The sequence below is a fragment of the Elgaria multicarinata genome, chromosome 4, assembly GCF_023053635.1.
Source record: "Elgaria multicarinata webbii isolate HBS135686 ecotype San Diego chromosome 4, rElgMul1.1.pri, whole genome shotgun sequence".
Taxonomy (NCBI): domain Eukaryota; kingdom Metazoa; phylum Chordata; class Lepidosauria; order Squamata; family Anguidae; genus Elgaria; species Elgaria multicarinata.
Genome location: NC_086174.1, coordinates 7386809 through 7409931, shown reverse-complemented (window position 1 = coordinate 7409931; position 23123 = coordinate 7386809). Strand labels below are relative to the sequence as shown.

At 46.8% G+C, this 23123-nt stretch overlaps 1 protein-coding gene across 2 annotated transcripts in view; it reads left to right on the top strand.

The window, feature by feature from the left end:
* Positions 1-703: 703 nt before the first annotated feature.
* The window catches only part of CTSB (cathepsin B), a 31152-nt gene continuing 8732 nt past the window's right edge, over positions 704-23123 (top strand). Inside the window, exons 1-8 of one of the 2 annotated variants that reach the window (XM_063123717.1) lie at positions 704-814; positions 10895-11047; positions 11706-11791; positions 13722-13839; positions 17599-17717; positions 18981-19066; positions 19934-20080; positions 22896-23012. In XM_063123717.1, the coding sequence (XP_062979787.1) occupies positions 10922-11047; positions 11706-11791; positions 13722-13839; positions 17599-17717; positions 18981-19066; positions 19934-20080; positions 22896-23012 (799 nt within the window). In that variant the 5' untranslated portion in view covers positions 704-814; positions 10895-10921. Of the gene's footprint in view, positions 815-10894; positions 11048-11705; positions 11792-13721; positions 13840-17598; positions 17718-18980; positions 19067-19933; positions 20081-22895; positions 23013-23123 lie in introns of those variants that run through there. The other variant, XM_063123716.1, reaches the window with a different exon arrangement.

The following is a 23123-nucleotide window of genomic DNA, read 5'->3' as shown; positions in this document are numbered from 1 at the left end:
CCATTGAAATGAATGGGATTTAAGGCAGCTGTGACTCATTTAATCATTCATTCCAATGGGGTCTACTCGAAGTAGGATTAACATGGGATACTACCTTACATTCTTAAGCCAAGGCTGCAACCCTATCCACACTTACCCGGGAGTAAGTCCCATTGAACTCCACGGGCCTTACGTCTGAGTAGACAAGTATAGGATCGCACTGCGAGGCCCCCTCAACTACGTCTAGCCTGCAGCCCGATCCTAGGCATTGTGCCCTGGAAAGTCCTTCTGAATCGAGCGGCATTTACTCCCAGGTAAGCGTGCGTGGGGTCGTGCAACCTTCTGAGACGCAAGCGAAAGCAAAAATGCTTGCAGAGCGGGCTTTTTTGCTGCCTTCCTTTGCATCCTCTCCCTCCAAGTACGCCTGGTTGAAATCACTGGGGCTTACTTGAGAGTATTTTTTTTTTAATTTTAATTTTTTTAAAAAAAAATTACTCGCAAGTAAGCCCCAGTGATTTCAACCAGGCTTACTTGGAGGGAGGGGATGCAAAGGAAGACATGGTTTGGGTGCGGCTGGAAGATCCAGTGGATCACATGATGCAGCCATGGGGGTGGGAAGAGGCAGAACATGGGGAGGGCGAGGGGGGGAGTCACGTGCCGCTGGGTCAGGCGCTGCTCTTGCAGCTGTCGGCGGATCGGCCCACGTGGGCTGAGTCAGCAAGAGGAGGAGCGTCCGCGGGCCCGGCTGCTGCAGTAGATAAGGGCGGGCTGCCAGCTGGGGCCTGCGAGCTGAGCTGTACTGCTGCTGCTGTTGCTCCCGCGAGCGCCGTCGTAGGTAAGGGCCCCGATCCGAAGCAGCACCTGCCCTTGGGAGGCCTGAGCTCGGAGGTCTGGGGCTGATGGGAGTGGAAGGGTCCTCTCCCCCACCCCGTGTAAACAGACCCATTATTGCGCCCTAATACAATCCTGAGGCTGCAGCAATGAGGATTGGAACCTCTGCGCCCCTGGATGAGTTTGAGAGGTGTTGGATTGGAAGTCCCATGATTCTCTGCCCCAGCGCTCACGGCTGATGGGAACGGTAGTGCGGAGGATTTGGAGGGAGGTTGGGGAAAGGGCTGGATCTGGCCGCGCTGGGAATCGACGGGGGTGAGGTCCTGGTAATAAAACGTGCGCTTTTGCAGTGCGAATCGGGGCCTGAGAGAGGAGGGAGCGGGCGAACTCCGGTCGAGGTGATCTCTGACCCTAAACCAGCCTCTTTGATAGCCAAGGGCAAAAGCCAACGGAAGCCCTACTTAGAGTAGACTCATTGAAATGAATGGCGCTTAAGTGAGCCGCGACCACCTGCAGTCCCATTCAGTTCTGTGGGTTTACTCCTCTCGAAGTAGGATTTATTGGGGGGGGGGGGGTGCGGGCTTGCCCCCAAAGCGGAACGGCTTGTTTTTCCTGCCGCGGAGATCTGCAATCCGGATCGCTCACTTTGTATCACTTGCTGGGTTTTTGAAACCGCTTCCTGTAACTGGAGCTGTCTCTCTTGTTGATTTGTTTCCGCCTCTTAAAGAAATCGGTTTCTTTGGGTGGAAAGAGAGGAAGCCGGTTTATAGGCATCTGTGCCCAGGGTAGGGTAAGAGAGGGTGGTCTAGATGCTCACCTTCACCTGGATGACTTTTGGAGTGGCCTGGTGTTCTGTCTACACACACACACTGCTGTATTCCGTGATAGCTAAACTGGAACAATGACATGCTTCAACCAACACACACCAGGTCCAGATCCTGACTCCAGGATTCTGCCTTAGACCTACTCCTGAATTGAAAAGGTGGGGCCAGACCCCTTGAAATGTACATTAGTTACCTAAAGGGCAGTGTTAATTGTTGTTCAGCACAACCTGCCCCAAACTTGAGGCCCACCCCATGGGCTGGACAGCCAACTCCCATCATTCCCAGCTGGGCCTCAGGTTGGGGGCAGCCCTCTCTGAACTGTAGGCCTCAAACTGCCAGGTCAAGGTTCACAACTGGATTGCGGCTTATTTGAATCATTATTTTATTTTAAATATTTCTTGGCCGTCCTTTAGGGCAGAAGCTCTTCCAAGGCAGTGTAAGATAATAATCAGGGTTGATCCAATGGTGCATGTTTGGTCTAGAAGTCGGTTCTGGACCTGAAGAACAGGAATGGGCAAAAAGTCAATTGGATATCACTAGTTGATCTCTGGGTGATTGGCAGTAGATCCACAAGGGTTTCTGCTATTAAGCAGAACCAACAGCAACAAAAAGCCACTGTACCCAACCCCCCCCCCAAAAAAAAATTAGGCTGCTGAAATTAAACATGGGATGGGGGGGTGGGAAAGACCCAGGAGTGTGTTTGTTTTGCTCTGAAAGGTCTGTGAGCTCAGTTCTGAAACTAAAGACAAATTCTTGGTCTGAGCCATGCACTCACAGAAGCACCCTGCTCCTTAATTATAGGAGCAAGACCCAGTCAGAGTAGACCTATTGAAATAAACAGAGGATGTAAGTGACTTGTGGCAAACACAAGTCCGTCCCCTCACACATTTCAATGGGTTTGCTCCGAGTATGACTGTATCTGCCTAGGCGTAGCTCTCCCTTTATCTTAATAATAATAATAATATATTTATTTCTTACCCGCCCCTCCCTTTGGATCGAGGCAGGGAACGACTTTAGAACGGAAATCAATACATCTTAAAAATTCTTGATTTTTACATGGATCTGGATAGGCCTGCCAGAAAAGGCTGGTCTTTAAAGCTGCCTTAAAATCACAGAGTTAATTTTACGAATCTCCTCCGGCAGGCCGTTCCACAATCTGGGGGCGACAGAAGAAAAGGTCCTCCGGGAAACTGATGTCAGCCTAGTTTTAGCTGACTGAAGTAAGTTCACCCCAGAGGACCTGAGTGTGGGGGGCGGACTGTATGCCTAGCCCCAACCTGAGGCCCTCCAAATGGATGGGACTACAATCCCATCCATTTATTATGGTTTTAATTTTTGTGAACCGCCCAGAGAGCTTCAGCTATTGAGCAGTATAAAAATGTAATAAATAAATAAAATCCCATCAGCCCCCACCATCTTAATGAACTCTATTGGAACTGTAGTTCTGTGCTTGTGAGCAGCTTAGTTAGCATGGGAGGTGGGTGGGTGTTTCCTTCCAGCTGTCCTGTTTCGTATGCCTAAAAGCAGAATAAACACGCTAGTCCACATGAGTACTGCCCAATAAATCACAGGAGTACCGCGAAGGATAAAGAGGCATGGCCGCCTACGCTCAGCACTTTTGGTAGCAGATAAGTAGCAGTAGGCCCACCCATATGGTGGGCCCAAGGTTGGGGAAGGTGACCTTGAGCTTTTAGCTAATAAACAAAGCAGAAGTATATTCAAGAAGCTCGTACAGCCCGGCTCCAGACCAGGAGCAAGCAGACTTCCAAGTTTGCGGGATATACTTCATTATGTTTTACTACAACGTGGAAGTCCACCAGGAAAGGAACCTCTCGTGCAAGCAGTTGAGTCATTGCTGACTCCTAGAGAGACGCCTGCTTTTGCTGACATTTCCTTGGCAGAATTTTGTAGCGGGGTGGTTTGCCGTTGCCTTCCCCAGTCGTGGTTACCTTTCAGCTAGCTGGGTACTCATTTTACCGACCTCGGAAGGATGGAAGGCTGAGTCGACCTGAGCCGGCTGCCTGAGAACCAGCTTCCGCTGGGCTCGAACTCAGGCCGTGGGGAGAGTTTCAGCTGCAGTAACTGCCGCTTACCACTCTGCACCACACGAGAATCCACCAAACAGAGCCAAAATAATGGTGGGGGCAGTGGTGCAGAGCGGGTGGAGCCGTTATCCGCCCTATCTCATGAATCCTACAACATGAGCAGGTACAAATCTGCATCTGAGGGACTACAGACGTGAGATTTGAACCCTAAAACTGCCCAAGCGAGTTACATCAAAACAACCAAATAGTACGTGCATTCACAAGTGAGCATCACAGACACTGTGAGAGGTGGCGGAAGCTGTAAACTTGCCTTTTTATGAAACAGCAACTTGTTCCGGCCCTCCTTAAGCGCAAAGACCCATTTTACAGCTTGGAAACACCAAGGCTCAGAAATATGCAATTTGCGGGTCAGGCGAGTAAGTTTGTGTAGGGCTGTACATTGCTATTGATTTTGGCTCAGCTTATAAGTGGTAACATATGTATTTGTGTCATTGTATCCGCATTTTAAACTATGTTTTATACGTAGATTTATTATTATTGTTGTTGTTGTTATTATTATTATTATTCTTATTATTTATTTATATAGCACCATCAATGTACATGGTGCTGTACAGTAAATAGCAAGACTCTGCCGCATAGGCTTACAATCTAATAAAATCATAGTAAAACAATAAGGAGGGGAAGAGAATGCAAACAGGCACAGGGTAGGGTAAGCAGGCACAGGGTAGGGTAAAACTAACAGTGTAGAGTCTGCACAACATCAAGTTTTAAAAGCTTTAGGAAAGAGAAATGTTTTTAGTTGAGCTTTATAAGCTGCAGTTGAACTTGTAGTTCTCAAATGTTCTGGAAGAGCGTTCCAGGCGTAAGGGGCAGCAGAAGAGAATGGACGAAGCCGAGCAAGGGAAGTAGAGGCCCTTGGGCAGGCGAGAAACATGGCATCAGAGGAGCGAAGAGCACGAGCGGGGCAATAGTGTGAGATGAGAGAGGAGAGATAGGAAGGAGCTAGACCGTGAAAAGCTTTGAAGGTTAACAGGAGAAGTTTATATTGGATTCTGAAGTGAATTGGAAGCCAATGAAGAGATTTCAGAAGCGGAGTATACATACATTTAAAATTTAAATCTATAAATTTAAAAACTGGATGTGCTAGTGGTGGCCATCTGTTATGTTTTGGAGCCCTGTATCATGGGCATTGCATCACCGGCATCTTCGTTGCTGTTGTTGAACAGTTAGGAGTCTTGCTGATCTACTGCAAATTTCCCAGATATATACCAATAGGTCCTGAACTCCATTCTCAAGGCCCCTTGTGATGAAGGTGGGCAAACTCCAAGGGTGGGGCACGTTCTAGTGTCTGAACTTGAAATGAATGGCCTGTTCCTAAATGGGTTTACTCGCCAGGAAGCCACAGCAGCATTTGCACACTGGTAAGCTTAGAACTGTGGTTTAAGTCAGATGATTCGATGGCCGCATTTATCCAGTACAATCCTGATTTTTTTCCCCTCTGTTGTCTGGCCAAGTTCTGTCTCTGCCTCACCTTAACAAAACATGCTTGAACTATTCTTTTGTACTTGAGAGCAGGTTAGTTAGCATGGGAGATGGATGTGTTTCTCTACCCCCCCTTCTTATGCCTAAAAGCAAAATAGGCATTCTAGTCCACATAAAGGCTGCGAGGCTAAAAGGGCATAGCCATCTCTGCTCAGTATGTTTGGTGGCTTATAGGTCTGGAGAGATGACTGGTGTTGGGAGTGGTGAAAATGTCTTTTTCCTCTTCAAGGAATGCTCTGTGTGGGTCTGATAATTTAAGTAGTATAGAAATGGGTGTCGTGTGGTCTGTATTGCTTGGCTGCAGAGGCGTGACTTAGTGGCAGACCTGATACTCTTTCAAGTAAATAAACTCTGATATAATTTCCATTTCCGTGAAAAGGGTGGGGCAGTGGGGGGGTGAGAAAGTGAACAATAACCGGGAAGACAGTCCTGACTTGATTTAACCAGTGGCTATGATGCCATAAACTACCCGTACACTGCGCTCAATATCTAAGGTCCTCCTCAGAGTGCCTACTCCGAGGGAAGCTTGGAGGATGGCAACAAGGGAAAGGGCTTTCTCAGTGGTGGCCCCCCGACTGTGGAATGATCTCCCCGATGAGGCTCGCCTGGCGCCAACATTGTTATCTTTTCAGCGCCAGGTCAAGACTTTTCTCTTCTCCCAGGCATTTAACAGCGTATCCGAAGTTCGTTTTTTTTTTTTAATGGACCCAAGGACTGTTGTTGTTTAAATGGATACTGTTTTATACTGTTGTTTTTATATTTTTGATGGTTTTAAATTTTGTATACTTGTTAATGTTCACTGTTTTTAACTTTAAACCGCCCAGAGAGTTTCAGCTATGGGGCAGTGTATAAATTTAATAAATAAATAAATAACCTACAGAGCGCTTTGGCTATTGGGCGGTATAGAAATGTAATAAATCAATAAATAAATTTGCAGTCCTGGCCTTTAGCAATTAAGTTGCACCCTGATGGGAGAAATCGTTCTAGTGAAAGGAGAGAGACTGAGTGGATGACTTTAAATGCAGTAGATTATGGGAAAATATCAATAGGTGATAACAATTAATAATAATAATAAATTTTTTTCTTAACTGACTCTCCGTTTGGATCGAGGCAGGGAACAACAAGAAGTATAAAATACAAACAACTGAATTAAAAACGTAGTATTCATTATTAAAATATTCTAAAAACATCCTAAACATTCCTAAAACAGATGGCCCACTGTTCTACTAACAGTGCAGAATTTGGTCACTAGCTCCTTTGAAACATGGCTCTCTCGGTAAGGTTAAAAAGGAAATAAAGTTGATACGCCTCTACCCCAACGCAAGTTTTGCTCTGCCCTATGCCTTATATTGCCAGGATGGGAACGGACGGACTGACGGACTGTCCCTTTCACGGCCCCTAACAATTACCTCCAGGCAAAACTTGTTTTTGGGCGACTCCCATTAATGTTTGATGGATCCTGATGATAATTACAGATAAGGAATTGGGGCAGTGTACCCCAAAATAAGCCTTCGGCTGCCCCACCAAATCGTACACCAAATGTCCAGGGATTTGTCTTTTTTTTTAAAAAAAAAAACACCCGTCATTGAGTACTGTCGGGCCCAACTTGTTGGGTGGAAGAGATTGTCCGGTTTGTGTGCCCAAGTCCCAAATAGCCCTCTGGACTACCCCACGTCGCTATTTTAAAAGCTTTGATCGTGACCGTAATCGTAGTGCAAAGTCTCCTTGTTCCTGAGGTCTGTAACGAAGTCACGCGTTGGCTCTTGTGTCTGTTTTCGATTGCGAGGGTGGAAAGGTTCCTTTTGAGGCTGCTTTTTTTCCGTTTGTTTTTCTTTTGCTTTACACAGCTTATCTTGACATCGAAGTTGGTCCGGTGCCTGGCCCTCCTTCCAATCTTGTTAACTGTTTCTAGACTGGAGCTGTAAGGCCTCTGCAGCGTGCTCGGACTGCGTTTTTCTTTGGAAGTGGGCTATTGGCAAACGGTGCGTTTGTTTTGCTGGTGCTTCTCAGAACATTCCTACGTTCAAAAAAAACAAGGGTGTTCCAGCATATGTGTTTCTGCTGAATCCTGGCCGTTCGTAGAGTGTGTGTGTGTGTGTGTGTGTGTGTGCCGGGGTGTGTGTGTTGCTCAGTTTCCCTGTTCACAATTTCTTTGGGGATTGACTTCAGAGCAGAGGGTGCCTGAGGCTCCTCCTCCTCTCGAGGTAAGGATTCGGATCCTGCCCTGGGCAGAAGACTTGCAAATGTTTCAGAACCTCGAAACCAACCGGCATGAAGGGAGACACTTCTCTGTTTCATTAGGATGGGGGTGCTGATCTGGAGGCACCTTTGGTAATATCATAGTCACATCTGCCTTTCTGGTTCGCAAGGGGAGTGGGGAAATAAGCATGTCAATTTCAGGAGATAAGTTGCTAGCTCTCATGAACCGGGGCCTATTTGTGTGGGTTGTAAGTGCCACAAAAACTGATAAAGAGAGGTTTCAGGGCAGTAGTGACTGGTGCAGAGACGAGGAAAGGCAGGTAAGGGGAGATAAAGACCCAGGTAGCAATGAAGTAGCTGTGTCTACCTTCTATGGCTGAAAGAGATGAGAATTTATGCCTCGCATGCACAGATGTTTACCTGAACAAGTCTCACTGTTTTAGGTTGCCCAGATGTAGAACACGGTTGGACTCTTTTTAATCTTTTAATGGCTTGTGCATCTTTCGATAGTTGAGGAGAGTACTTGAGCATCTGCCGGAATTCATTCTTTCCATATGTTTTATTTGGAATATTTCTTACTTAGTGTTTGATTTATTGATTTATTTTAAATCAAGCTGGACAAGCAATTCCTCTGCCTTTGGCCTCAGTTTCTCTTTCCACCTGATACTGTTTTATAGACTCTCTTGGTTCCAAAGCTTGCAGCGAACTTAAGCAAGGGACTGGCTAGAGATGGAGGAAATAATTGTGGTACTCTCGATCTTGTGACACAAGAGTTTCGTTTATTGAGTTCCTTTTAGTAAGCTGTTCTGGGTCCCAGCTGGTCAGTGTGTGTGTGTGTGCAAGAAAGAGAGAGAGAAAAGGAGAAATGGATAGTGGTTTAACAAACCACCAAAGCATCTGAGTCAATGCAGCTGGTAGGACTCCTCTTTCAGTTCCGCAGAAGGACGGGATGGGCTTACAGCTCATGGTGTCCTGCCTTGACATCCAGTTAGAATTTTTGGGTCAAAGTTGTATTGGACAAGGACACAACATAGAATCATGGAATAGTAGCGTTGGAAGGGTCCTATAAGGCCATCGAGTCCAACCTCTACCTGTTACTCTGTACAGCACCATGTACATTGATGGTGCTATATAAATAAATAATAATAATAATAATAACAACCCCCTGCTCAATGCAGGAATCCAAAATGCAAAATCGGTCAGGTGGGTCTCAAGTAATAAGCTTTTCCCTACCGCTTTCTTATATAAGATATCACAGTTTGCAGACTCTCATAGAATCATAGAATAGTAGAGTTGGAAGGGGCCTATAAGGCCATCAAGTCCAACCCCCTGCTCAATGCAGAAATCCACCCTAAAGCATCCTTGACAGATGGTTGTCCAGCTGCCTCTTGAAGGCCTCCAGTGTGGGAGAGCCCACGACCTCTGTAGGTCATGGGTTCCATTGTCTTACTACTCTAGCAGTCAGGAAGTTTTTCCTGATGTCCAGCCAGAATCTGGCTTCCTGTCACTTGAGCCCATTATTCTGTGTCCTGCACTCTGGGAGGATCGAGAAGAGATCCTGGCCCTCCTCTGTGTGACAACCTTTCAAGTCCTTGAAGAGTACTTAAAAAGTTGTCACACAGAGGAGGGCCAGGATCTCTCTTCTCGATCATCCCAGAGTGCAGGACACGGAATAACGGGCTCAAGTTACAGGAAGTCAGATTCCAGCTGGACATCAGGAAAAACGTCCTGACTGTTAGAGCAGTACGACAATGGAACCAGTTACCTAGGGAGGTTGTGAGCTCTCCCACACTCAAGGTCTTCAAGAGGCAGCTGGACAACCATCTGTCAAGGATGCTTTAGGGTGGATTTCTGCATTGAGCAGGGGGTTGGACTTGTTGGCCTTATAGGCCCCTTCCAACTCTACTATTCTATGATTCTATGAGAGTCTGCAAACTGTGATATCTTATATAAGAAAGCGGTAGGGAAAAGCTTATTACTTGAGACCCACCTGACCAATTTTGCTCACTTTTGTTTCAAACTGAATCTTGAGCAGCGTAGATGGGCAGAGATTTTTGAAACTTTGAAAAAAGTTTGAAGCTTGAGCTTTAATAGGCAAACAGTATGCTTCCACACCTGGCCAGGAGCCTGAGGCGGTTGGGGGACTACAGCTCCCATGTAGCTCCACACCGCAGAGGTGTGCGGGGGTGGGGGGCTCACAAAGGCAGGGATGCAGGGCCTTGGGCAATGTGAGTGGAGCTCACTCTTGGAGCAGCCATATTGGCAGCCGGGATGGTGGTAGCAAACGCTCTGTGGCAATGGCGGAAAAGAAGCGGCCCTAGGAAAAGCCAGGTTTGAAAATGTGGGGGGCAGAGGGCAGGAGGTGGGCTTGAGGCCTGAATCATAGAATAGCAGAGTTGGAAGGGGTCTACAAGGTCATCAAGTCCAACCCCCTGCTCAATGCAGGAATCCACCCTAAAGCATCCCTGACAGGTGGTTGCCCAGCTGCCTCTTGAAGGCCTCGAGTGTGGGAGAGCCCAAAACCTCCCTAGCGAATGTCATTCAGCAGCAAAGTGTGTGAGGAAGTGAGGGTTGGAAGTCCTTGGTTGCGTCGAAAAAAAATAACCTCCATCCATCTTCTGGAGACTGACATAGCGTGAGTCAAGGAGCAGTATGTTTCATGCTCAGACTCCTAGGGCCCATGGTGATATGGGCTCTGCACTAGTCCGTTAAATAAGGGCAGAGTTGCTAGAGGCAGCTTTTCCGCCAAGATGTGCAAAGTCATGTTGGCAATACAGAAAGGCTCCCAGACCCAGATTATCTGTTTGCTGACTGCTAGCAGGGAAGGTTCTACAGATAGCAGGCTGGTCAAATTATGCATGTGTCTTTGGAGCATCATGGCCCAGCTTTTGGGAGGTGGAATTCTGCATCTGGGCTATACCACTTTGAATGGTCCTTCTTCTGCACACAGGACCTCTCGCTGACTTGCTTTCGCAAAGGTTTTCTATGTAGCGGGACTTTTTTTATTGTAAGGGGGAGCATTCAGTCACGTGATCTGAATCCTGAAAAGCAGGGCAGGGGTGAGAAGGCGGGGGTGAGAAGGCGGGGAGGCGAAGCTAGCCTTGTTGAAAGACCCCTTGCTTTTTCCTCTCCCCTCCCCACCTCTCTTTCCTTTGATGACGTGTCGTTTTTAGATTGGATGCCTGCTGGCAATGTCTTGGTTTTGGTACCTAGTTCATAACATATATATTTTTGGCTGAGGGGCAAAATAAAAATGCTTTAAATTAATTTTAATGAGGGCGTTCACCCAGGCTTCTAAGCAGTCAGTGATTTCTCACCTGGCTTCTTGTGATGCGTCAAATTGGCCAGAGCGGGGAAGTGTTATTTTAAAAATTCCCTTGTCCCAGTACTGGGGAGAGTGGCAGCTCCCTGTTCATGCTCATTTCGTAACTTATTCCAGCTCTGCAAATACCTAAACATCTTCCTTTTTTCCAGGTATCCCCTCAGGGTCCAGTCTCCAAAATGTGGCGGTCCGTGGCAACTGTGTTTCTCCTGGTGGCCCTCACGAGTGGCCATTACGTCCCCAATTTCCCTCCCCTCTCTAACGACTTAGTGAACTACATCAATAAACTCAACACCACCTGGCAGGTGAGTGAATGGCCAGCGGGTGGAGTGGGGTGGGTTGGCTGTCCGTCCGTCCGTCCCCTGAGTCACAGCGTGGCAAATGCCCCCTTCCTTGGCCGTTGGCTCTCACGGGTGGAGTTGATGGACCCCAACATGTAGTAGCTAGGCTGTTGTCTGGACTAGGCCTGTGCTTCGCTTCGGTCCCGAATCCAAGTCGAAGCGTACCAGTTTGGTCCGAATCTGCTTCAGGACCAGATTGGCCTGCCTCAGCTCAAAGCAGCAGAACTGCTTTGGACCGATTCAGCCCAATGGCCAGCCACTGCTCTTCGCCCACCTATGGGACTTCCCTGATCCTCAGTGCACGCCAGCAAGCCGCCTGGCCTCCTCTCTGGCCTGCTGTACTTTACAACAGTAATTCTATGGCAGTCCAGAAGGGAGGCTGGGCAGCTTGCTGGTGCCGTGGAGGCCTCAGGGAAGTCCTGCGGGTTGGCAAGGGGAAAGCGGCAGCTAGGAGGGGGGGAGGGAATCCAATGGCATTGTGAGGATAAAATAGAGGTAATGAGGACCACGTACGTATGCCTCCTTGGAGGAAAGCTGAGGTAAAACCTCAGCAAATAAATGAAGTTACGTGCATGTTCTTGGCTTGTAGGTTTTAAAATGCTTTGTTCTTCTTTTCTAAAAGGCCGGGCACAACTTCCACAACGTAGACTACAGTTATGTGAAAAGGTTGTGTGGCACCTTCTTGCACGGCGTCAAACTGCCCGAAAGGTGAGGTGTTGACTTTGAACAGGCGCCTAATCCTGCTATATGTGTGTGTGTGTGCTGTAACTCCTGTTTTGTCTAGCAGGGCTGTCTTCGTAATAGCGGTTGTCGTCTTAAAATGCTGGTGGAGATAAGGAGAGGGCCACAGCCCAGGGGCAGGGAACACGTTGCTCATGCCAGAGGCCCCCGGTTTAATCCCTAGCATTTCCAGGGAGGACTAAGAAAGCCCCTGCCTGAACACCTGGAGAGATGCTGCCAGTCAGCGTAGAGCAGGAGTGGGAAATGTACAGCCCTCCAGGTGTTGTTGAACTGCAACATCACCAGCTATGTTGCAGTAGCAGTCCACCAACATCTGGAGAGCCACACGGGCCAATACCTGATTCCGTATCAGGCTTTCTTGGTTTTTCAAACTACCAGTCATTTAAAATAAGTGCGGATTGGTTGGGAGGGAACCTGTGACACACACGGTCGTGACATTAAGCCCTATCCTGGCAGGGGCCTGTGTTTACGAGCCTAAATTCCCTCCCCACAGCCAACGTTGGCTCGCCTGGCGCCAACATTGTTATCTTTTCGGCGCCAGGTCAAGACTTTTCTCTTCTCCCAGGCATTTTAACATTTTAACAGCATTTTAACAGCATTTAACAACATTAAGTTTGTTTTTAATGGACCCCAGAATTGTTGTTTTTAAATAAATACTGTTGTTTTTATACTGTTTTTATGTTTTTTAAATTTTTGTATACTTTTAATGTTTACTATTTTTAATTGTTGTAAACCGCCCAGAGAGCTTCGGCTGTGGGGCGGTATATAAATGTAATAAATAAATAAGTGCCGAAGATGGCTGTGCTTGGCCAGTGTAAAAGACAAAACACAGAACACTCTTTCAGTAACTTCAGGCAGATGAGTTCTAGGAAAGAATGACTTTTTGACAACATTGATGCTTACTGGAATGAAATATGGTCAGGTGTGCTTTCGGATCAACCCCTCACTATACTCATGAGGACTAGTGCTTTAATGATGACAAATGTTCCATACATTTAAGTAGGAGGGGGAAACTATTTTTGTGGGAGTAGCTTTTAAACATCACCTGCTTCTTAGCTGCAAGCCTGTAAAGCAACTTACAGCTTGTACTCACACTGGTTTGTGATGTCTAACTAGTTACAGCTGGCAGGATTCACAAATGTAACAGTTGGTGTGGTTTAGCGGTTAGCATATTTTATTTATTTATTTATCTATTACATTCTCATACTGCCCAATAGCCGAAGCTCTCTGGGCGATTCATATCTGGCTGGGGTGACGGAGTGGGGGATTTGAACCCAGGTCTCAAGAGCTTACTGGGTAACTTTGTGATACTCACCATCTCTGGGACTAGGATAAAATAGGCAGGGGAGCCAAAGTTCTATATGTCCTTGAGCAATGCAGGAAAGGCAGGATATAAATAAAATGGAGCAGGGTGTAATGGCTAATGCCGGAACGTTGGCTCGCGAAGACCTGGGTTCAAATCCCCTCTCAGCCAGAAAGCTTACTTGTTTGACCGTATCAGTCAATTTCTTTCAGGGTAGCGAAGAACTTTGTGGTTATGAAGAATGAATGAGGGGGAATCCAGATAGACAGACCTGTTTGGTTTTTAAACCTCAATGAACGAAACGTACTTTATTGGAGGAAAACCTGCCTTATTAGCCATGCCTCGCCTGTCTTTCTGAGTTTGGTGGGCTTCTCAGGGGAGCAGATTCCAGATTGGGGTGGCCGGAAGATAAGTCCCTATTCCTTCCGGACTTCTTTGAGAAAGGAAGACTGCTCCAAGCCTGAGGGATGCCTGTGAACCTCGACTTGACCGGGCGTCGTCTTCTGAGTGCTTGGAATTTTGGGAGAAACTAGGATGCACCGAACCAAAACGTTTCTCCTGTTTCTTTTCTCTCCTTCCCCGTCTCGAAACAAGGAGTTTTGAATTTGCCGGCGACCTGGTCTTACCCGAAAGCTTTGATTCCCGCCAGCAGTGGCCTAAGTGTCCGACCATCAATGAAATCAGAGACCAAGGTTCCTGCGGCTCCTGCTGGGTAAGGATGGGATGGGGAGGGCGGAGCCAACTGGGCCAGTCTGCACATGCTCAGTGGGCTGTCAGAACTCACTCCTTAAGCCTGAGCATGTGGACCCATCAACAAGCGCACGTGCACAAAATTGACATTCAACAGCCTCCCCCGACCTGTTGCCCTCCAGGTGTGTTGGGACTACAACTCCCATTATCCAGGGGGTGATGGGAGTTGTAGTCCATCACCGCTGGAGGGAAGCGAGTTGGGGGAAAGCTGATGTATGGAATTTGTTGGCGTTGCCCACCCGATAGGAGTGTTTCCTTTTCTGGAAGATGACGTGGAGTTTTCTGTGCGGCGTTCCGGTGTGCCTGCAGACAGTGGCAAATGTGTTTGGGAAACCGGAAGAACAAACTAGATGTAATGCCCTTTGTACAAGTCAGCAATTGCTGGGATGGCTCTTTTAAGGTTCAAAATAGGATTGGGGCCGCAATACCTTCTACTGTCTGGTATGTGTTTTTTAAAAGCCATTTGCACATTTGTTCACTTGCCCAAATGGTTTTGGATCTAGTTTGGCCCTATTATTCCAGTCATGGACCAATAATACTCTCCAGGAACAGCTGGCAGGAAATTGCGTAGGCATTAAACTGGGGTGGAGTTAACCCTCAGCCATACCTGCTGAAGGAGGAGATCCTTCAGTGCTTGTCAGATTCTACCAGTGCCTGCCGAACTCTCCAATTCAGCCCACTGATCTAGCCCTTTAGGCCTAGCTTGATTTCTGGGTGAAGATACTGACTGGGTTTGCAAAACATGCAAACCCACACTCGGTGGCTTGTTGTTGATCCATGGGTTAGCGTGTTACCTGAACCCAGGACATTTTCTGCAGGCCACCTTGAGTACCCATGGTTTGTCGTTGGGTGGCTAACAGGCCACCCTTGGAAAGTGACCTGGGCTCAGACAACATATGTTTATTTAAAATATTTATATCCCGCCCTATATCACTAAGATCTCAGGGCGGCATTTAAATAAAAACATACAGTATAAAACAATAAATATACACAGTTAAAAACAAATTAAACCATAATCCAAGTTAAAACAATATATAATTTAAAAGCAATAGGTGCAGTTAAAACAGTTGTATTAACAGCCCTCATCTAGAGTATTGCGTCCAGTTCTGGGCTCCACAATTCAAGAAGGATGCAGACAAGCTGGAGCGTGTTCAGAGGAGGGCAACCAGGATGATCAGGGGTCTGGAAACAAAGCCCTATGAAGAGAGACTGAAAGAACTGGGCATGTTTAACCTGGAGAAGAGAAGATGGAGGGGAGACATGATAGCACTCTTCAAATACTTAAAAGGTTGTCACACAGAGGAGGGCCAGGATCTCTTCTCAATCCTCCCAGAGTGCAGGACACGGAATAATGGGCTCAAGTTAAAGGAAACCAGATTCCAGCTGGACGTCAGGAAAAACTTCCTGACTGTTAGAGCAGTACGACAATGGAATCAGTTACCTAGGGAGGTTGTGGGCTCTCCCACACTAGAGGCCTTCAAGAGGCAGCTGGACAAGCATCTGTCAGGGATGCTTTAGGGTGGATTCCTGCATTGAGCAGGGGGTTGAACTCGATGGGCTTGTAGGCCCCTTCCAACTCTGCTATTTATTTATTTATTTATTTATTTATTTATGTATGTATGTATGTATTTATTACATTTTTATACCGCCCAATAGCCGAAGCTCTTCTATGCTATTCTAAGCTCTTCTGCTATTCTATGATTCTATGAGTTAAAACAATGTGCCAGTGAGTTTAACCATCAAAGGCTTTGTTAAAAAGCCATGTTTTTACTTGACGTCGAAATGCAATCAGTGTTGGTGCCAATCGGGCCTCCAAGGGGAGGGCATTCCACATGCTAACCCACGGTTCACCAACAACCCACACTCAACCCCTGAGGGTAGGTTAGCGTGTTGTGCGAACCCAGTCACTAACTTCTATACTGCATTGATCTGTTCTAAAAATATAGGCGTTAATGGGCATCGCTGAGGGCATGAACTTCTGGGAAAGCTTAAAGATGACTGCTCTTGTGTGTGGTGCAGTGCGGCCTCGGAGCTGCAGTTGTTCCATTCAAAACACGCAGCCACTCCAGTGTGCTTGCCGGGTGTTCAGCATGTGTAGAATCCAGCCAGAGTGAATTCCTTTCAAAGTTTCATAGAACCATAGAATAGCAGAGTTGGAAGGCGCCTACAAGGCCATCGAGTCCAACTCCCTGCGCACTGCAGGAATCCACCTTAAAGCATCCCTGACAGATGGTTGTCCAACTGCCTCGTGAAGGCCTCTAGTGTGGGAGAGCCCACCACCTCCCTAGGTCATGGGTTCCATTGCCGTACTGCTCTAACCTTAACGAAGTTTTTCCTGATGTCCAGCTCAATCCCATTGAAGGAGAGTAGTAATTTCTCCCCCCTTCCAATCAACAGCGATCTAGTTCTGGATTATTATGGCTGTGTTATCAACTCCTGTGCTGTTTTATTCTTTTTTGCATTATCATATATTTCATTCTTTTAAAATATTTTCTTTGAATTTTATCGTTATAGCTGTGTTTTAAAATGACATTTTGTTGTTTTAATCTTGTTGTAATCCACCCAGAGATTATTACTTATTGGGCAGATTAGAAATGTATTAAATTAAATAAATAAAGTAAAAATAAAGCAGGCTGTTAAATATTCCTAGCTTTGAGGAGAATAAATCTCCTTTATTTATTTTTATTTATGGAAATACTTCTACTCTGGGGCTGACATACCACTCAAGGCAGCACACAACTAAAACGAATCGTACAGTAAAATAAAACATAAAAGTACATATACAAAACAATTACAACATCCAGTCCTGCAGGAATTCCAGTGCGAAGGGGAGGCGGAAAAGGAAAAATTGGGGATGTGTAGGAATAATAATAATAATAATAATAATAATAATAATAATAATAAATTTGTTATCTGCCTCTCCCTCCAGATCGAGGCAGGGTACAACATAAATGCAAATGCTATAAAATGCATATAATTAAACATTTAAAACTAATACATTTTTAAAAGCACATTATTAAAATCTTATTTGAAAACATTTCTTTTCTCAAAAGCTTATAAATCTGTACTGTGACGATACTAGTTTTTATTATTTATTTTATTGTCCCCTGTGCTGGTTGGCCTTTCCCCTCCCTGTTCATTTGTCACTGTGATTTTAAAATGTAAGCCATATGGCAGGGTGTTTTGTATTTTGTTTTATTTTGTTCTGTACAGCACCATGAAAATTGATGGTGCTATATAAATAAATATTATTATTATTATTAATAATAATAATAATAATACATCCTAAAATTCAACTGGGTAGGCCTGCTGGAAGAGATTAGCTTTCTTAAAATCCAGAAGACTGTTAAATTGACGAATCTCTCCCAGCAGGTCATTCCATAATCTGGGAGCGGCAGAGGAAAAGGTCCTCTGGGTAATAGTTGTCAGCCTTATTTTTGTTGGCTGGAGTAAATTCTTCCCAGAAGACCTGAGTGTGCGGGGTGGATTGTACAGGAGAAGGAGATCCCGCAGGTAACCTGGACCCAAACCATGTAGGGCTTTAAAGGTGATAACCAACACTTTATACTGTGTAGACAGGACCTGGGGGAGTCCAGGTTGCCTGAAGAACAGGTGGATGGAGTTTCAGGCACTTGACTAGTGTGAGTTTTGAGTAAAGTTAAAGGCTTGTGCATAAGAAGCCGCCTGGGCCAGGACTTACTCTTCGAATTGCCACCTGCAGGCGTTTGGCGCGGTGGAAGCCATTTCAGACCGGAACTGCATCCACACCAACGGCATGGTGAATGTGGAGATCTCTGCAGAAGACCTGCTCTCTTGCTGCGGCTTCGAGTGCGGAATGGGGTAAGTTGGCACTGTGCCCTGACTTGGCCTCTCGACCGCTTGAGAAGCGGATCCGTTCAGGAGTAACCACTGCAAAGTTGATATACGCTGCACACCTATGTCTGGTCAGAGATAAAGAACTGATACAACTTTAGATCTGTCTCTAGCAACTTCTTGTTTTTCTTTTACTCTAGAGTAGGTGCAGGGGGTGTTGATCAGGACACTCACATGGGGAGGTTTCAAGATCTGGATTGAGCCCCTGGGCCTACTACCCTAGAGCAAAATGAAAACAAAAGCAACAAATCGGAAAGAAAGAAAAGAAGATAGGGAGAGATTTTCCCTCTCTTTCATAATACTAGAATCCAATAGGGTCACCTGATAAAGCTGATTGATGGGAGAGATAAAAGGGAAGGACTTCTTCACACAGTGCATAGTCAAACTGTGGAACTCCCTGCCACAAGGTGCAGTGATGGCCACCAATTTGGATGAATTCCTAGAGGAGAAGGCGAACAATGGCTACTGGTCTTGATGGCTATTTGCTGCTCAGGTATCAGAGACACTATACCTCTGTATTCCAGTTGCTGAGGAATATTTTGTGAACTGCCCAGAGAGCTCCGGCTGTTGGGCGGTATAGAAATGTAATAAATAAATAAATAAAATAAAATATGGGCAGGAGGGTGCTGTTGTACTCATGTCCTGCTTGTGGGTTGGGTTGGGTTCCTGGAAAACAGCTGGTTGTCCACTGTGTGAACAGAATTTTGGATGAGTTGGACCTCCTTCTGATCCAGCATGGCTTTTATGTTCTTAAATAGCTGCTAGACGCAGTTTTAAAGTAATGTCTGATTTGGCCCTTGGAGTGCGGCTAAGAACACATTAAATGTGCTCTTAGTCGCACGGAATAACGGGCTCAAGTTAAAGGAAGCCAGATTCCAGCTGGACATCAGGAAAACCTTCCTGACTGTTAGAGCAGTGCGACAATGGAATCAGTTCCCTAGGGAGGTTGTGGGCTCTCCCACACTAGAGGCCTTCAAGAGGCAGCTGGACAAGCATCTGTCAGGGATGCTTTAGGCTGGATTCCGTAGGCCCCTTCCAACTTTGCTATTCTATGATTCTATGAAATATAGGCACTGGTCACTCCAAAGTCATCCACCCATGTGGCCCTCCAGTCTGTTAAAGAGACGCTATCCCAGTTTTCTGCAGGTCTGCTGTTAATTTTTTAAATCCTGCCTTTGTTTTCCCTAAGGAGCTTCATGGTAGCTGTGCTTAATCGTTGCTTCCTTACAGGTGTGATGGTGGCTATCCCGGCGGAGCCTGGAGTTACTGGACCGAAAAGGGCCTGGTGTCTGGTGGTCTTTATGATTCCCATGTGGGTGAGTCGTCGTCCACGCAAAAATGTGCCTGCTGGTCATTGGGGAAGAATGTCCTCCACAGCGCCTTGTTATCATCTTGATCAAGTTTTTTGCTACTTACTGGGGCAAGTAGCACGCTAGCTGCTTTCACCCGGGGATCCGCAACCTTTTTGGACCTGTGGGCGCTGCCACAAAATGGCTCCTGTGGAGGATGTGGCTAGTCGGGGGGCGGGGCTGGCTAGTCAAAACTGAGCTGAAGAGGAGGAAGGAGGGAGGGTGAAGAAACAAGACCAGGAGGAAATAAAAATTGAGTCCAGAAAGGGAGAGAAAGAAGACAACCCTATCATTTCCAGGATTTTTCTTAAAACTAATTTTTTTTTGAAGGAAGCATTATGGGTAGAGCTTCATGGGTGCCATGGCAACCACAGGTGCCGTGCTGTTGACTCCTGCCTTAGGCCATTGTGAGTCTTTAAAACGTGGGTTTGGGCAACTTGTAGGCCAAAGCCTCTACACGGCCACAACTCCCGTGATACCTCACCATTGGTTGTGCTAGCTGGGGCTGATGGGAACAGTAGGTGAGCTGCCTACCCTGGCTGTAAAACCTCCACAGCACAAATCTCCAGCAGCCGTTCCTGTAGGAGTTGACTGGGTCTGTCTGTGCCTTATGGGCGAAGAGATGCAGAGAACCTGAAGGCAAGAGCCTTCTCCGTGGTGGCACCGAAGCGCCCTCCGTTGTGTAAATACAAAGTTATCAGCAACAGCGTTGATGGAAGTCGTAGAAGCAAGGAAAAGAACTGGTCAGGGCAACCTGAAAGAGGAAGGAGTGAGGTCTTTCTAGAGTTCGAATGGGTGGCATTTGACTCCCATGTTCTGGTTTCTGTCTAACAGGCTGCCGGCCATATTCAATCCCACCCTGTGAGCACCACACCAATGGAACCCGCCCCCCGTGCTCCGGCGAAGGTGGGGAGACCCCTAAGTGTGTGACGAAATGTGAAGCGGGTTACTCTCCATCGTACCAGGATGACAAACACTACGGTAATAAAGCGGCACGGTCGGCGGAGTGCAGGGCTTGCGAGTTTGGAATGGGTGAAATGGTTTAATCTTTTAAGATTTGCATGCTATTTTAGAACCAGACTTGGGCACAGTCTGAAATAGGGAAGTTATGGGCGGGCGGGCGAATCTGGGAGTCTGATGGATCCGGGAGTCCCCCGGATCCAGTCAGGCGTCTGTGACGTGTTCGTGGACCCGCGCTCCAAGTGTCCACAAGGCCTGACAAGCACTCAGGAGTCGTCCGCCCTCATCTGGAGCCTCCATTAGGGAGGCTCCAGAAATTGCGTTTTTTTTTCCCTGTTGGAAAAATGGGGGGAAATGTGCAATTTTCAGAGCGAGGGCAGGCGGATCGGATGCAGGTGAGTTCACCCATCCCTAGACTCTGTGAAGACCCAGGAACTCTGACGAACTTAAGATAGCCAAAGGAAACAAATTGAACTTGCTAATGTGGACTAGTTTTATTTATTTTAAAAAATGTGCACTTAATGATGTTTAATTAAACCTATGAAGTCCTTAAGGGTATAACCCTATGCATGCTTAGATAGAAAAACAGTCCTACAACAGTAATGCTGGGAGTTGTAGGACTGTTTTTGTATCTAAGCATGCATAGGTTTGCGCCTTAAACTGGGAATATGTTTTGGACAGCGGACTTCCAGATGTTCTGGCCTAAACCTCCTAGCACCCCTCACCATGAGCTATGTTCAGAGGAGCGTTCACTGGAGCGTGTTCAGAGGAGGGCAACCAGGATGATCAGGTTTCTGGAAACAAAGCCCTATGAAGAGAGACTGAAAGAACTGGGCATGTTTAGCCTGGAGACGAGAAGATGGAGGGGAGACATGATAGCACTCTTTAAAGACTTAAAAGGTTGTCACACAGAGGAGGGCCGGGATCTCTTCTTGATCCTCTCAGAGTGCAGGACACGGAATAACGGGCTCAAGTTAAAGGAAGCCAGATTTCAGCTGGTCATCAGGAAAAACTTGCTGACTGTTAGAGCAGTATGGCAATGGAATCAGTTACCTGGGGAGGTTGTGGGCTCTCCCACACTAGAGGCCTTCGAGAGGCAGCTGGACAACCCTCTGTCAGGGATTCTTTAGGGTGGATTCCTGCATTGAGCAGGGGGTTGGACTCGATGGCCTTGTAGGCCCCTTCCAACTCTGCTATTCTATGATTCTATGCTGGCTAGAATTGATGGGATTCATAGGCCAAAACATCTGGAGGTTAGTAAGTTCCCCCGCCCTACTAGGGTGCGCCTGTTAGTTTGGGGCATGATCCGGTATGGCAAGCCAGTTCCATCATTTTTATTTTTTAACTTCTCGACTGCCCTTCACCCACGCAAGCAGCTTCCAGGGCAGTGTGCAAGCATCGAGTGACACATCAGTATTGTTAACCACAATAAAAACATTGCCCGTAAAACTGGGAGAAATTAGAATGAAACCCCTTCAGCCAGCCAGCTCAAAACAAAATGCTCCATATGATCAACACCTGAAAGGAAAGGAATCTCTCGTGCAAGCACTGAGTCATTACTGACTCTTGGAGGGACACCAGCTTTCGCTGACGTTTTCTTGGCAGGCCTTATAGCGGGGTGGTTTGCCGTTGCCTTCCCCGGCCGTTATTACCTTTCCCCCAGCTAGCTGGGTACTCATTTTACCAACCTCAGAAGGATGGAAGGCTGAGTCAACCCGAGCCGGCTGCTTGAAACCAGCTTCCGCTGGGATTGAACTCAGGCCGTGGGGAGAGTTTCGGCTGCTTTACCGCTCTGCGCCACACGAGGCCCTTTTGATCAACTCCTAACAGATTAAAATGTCCAGGCGAACAGAAACCTCATGTATTCATTTATTTTATTACATTTATATACCGCCCCATAGCTGAAGCTCTCTGGGCGGTTTATAAAGATTATAAAGATTGGATTAAAAAGACAACATTAAAAATCAATATACAAAATGTTAACTGTTCTTTATGTTTTTATGTTTATACATTTAAAACTAATTTTAAACACTCAGCCAGGCCAAAGCTATTGGAGTCAGTTAAAATACAGCATATGCTGTTGAATGCCTAAGAGAAAAGGAAAGTCTTAACCTGGTGCCGAAACGATAACAGTGTTGGAGCCACGCAAGCCTCATTGGGGAGATCGTTCCATAATTGGGGGGGGGCACCACTGAAAAGGCCCTCTCCCTTGTTGTCGTGCTCCGAGCTTCCCTCGGAGTAGGCACCCGGAGAAGGACCTTAGGTGTTGAGCGCAGTGTACGGGTAGGTTCATGTCGGGAGAGGCGTTCTGTTAGGTATGGTGGTCCCAAGCCTTCTAAGGCTTTAAAGGTTAAAACCAGCACCTTGAATTGAGCTTGGAACTATCTAGGCAGCCAATGCAAGTGGGTCAGAGTCGGTCTTCTATGCTCGAACCTTCTGGTTCCGGTTATCAATCTGGCTGCTTCATTCTGCACAAGCTGCAGCTTCCGAACCGTCTTCAAAGGGCAGCCCCACATAGAGTGCATTGTAGTAATCTAACTTGGAGGTTACCAGTGCATAGACAACTGAAGCCAAGTTGTCCCTGTCCAGATCGGGGTGTAGCTGGGCCACCAACCGGAGTTGGTAGAAGGCACTCGACAGGGTAGTGTGCTTCTAGTCCCTGTGATGAGCGAGGGTTGATCATGCAATTTAAGGGAACAACAGCTGCTGTCATTTCTTCCCAGTTACTACCCTGAGCGGGATGGAGGGGCAACGGAAAGGTGGAAACTCTGCAGGTCTTGGATGAAATGGTTTGCGTGCGTTCTGACCTTGCAGTCTCTCTTTTCCTTCTGTCTAGGCGCTACCTCCTACCATGTCAAAAGCACTGAGAAGGAGATAATGGCTGAAATCTACAAGAACGGGCCAGTCGAGGGAGCTTTTACAGTTTACTCTGACTTCCTCATGTACAAATCAGGTAAGCCTATTTTGGGGGTATCTTGACGGCCGTTTCAACATGGCTAATTTGAATAACGTGAGAATTTCCAAGCATTTAGGACACGTCCCTAATTCACTTGGGTGTTGCAGA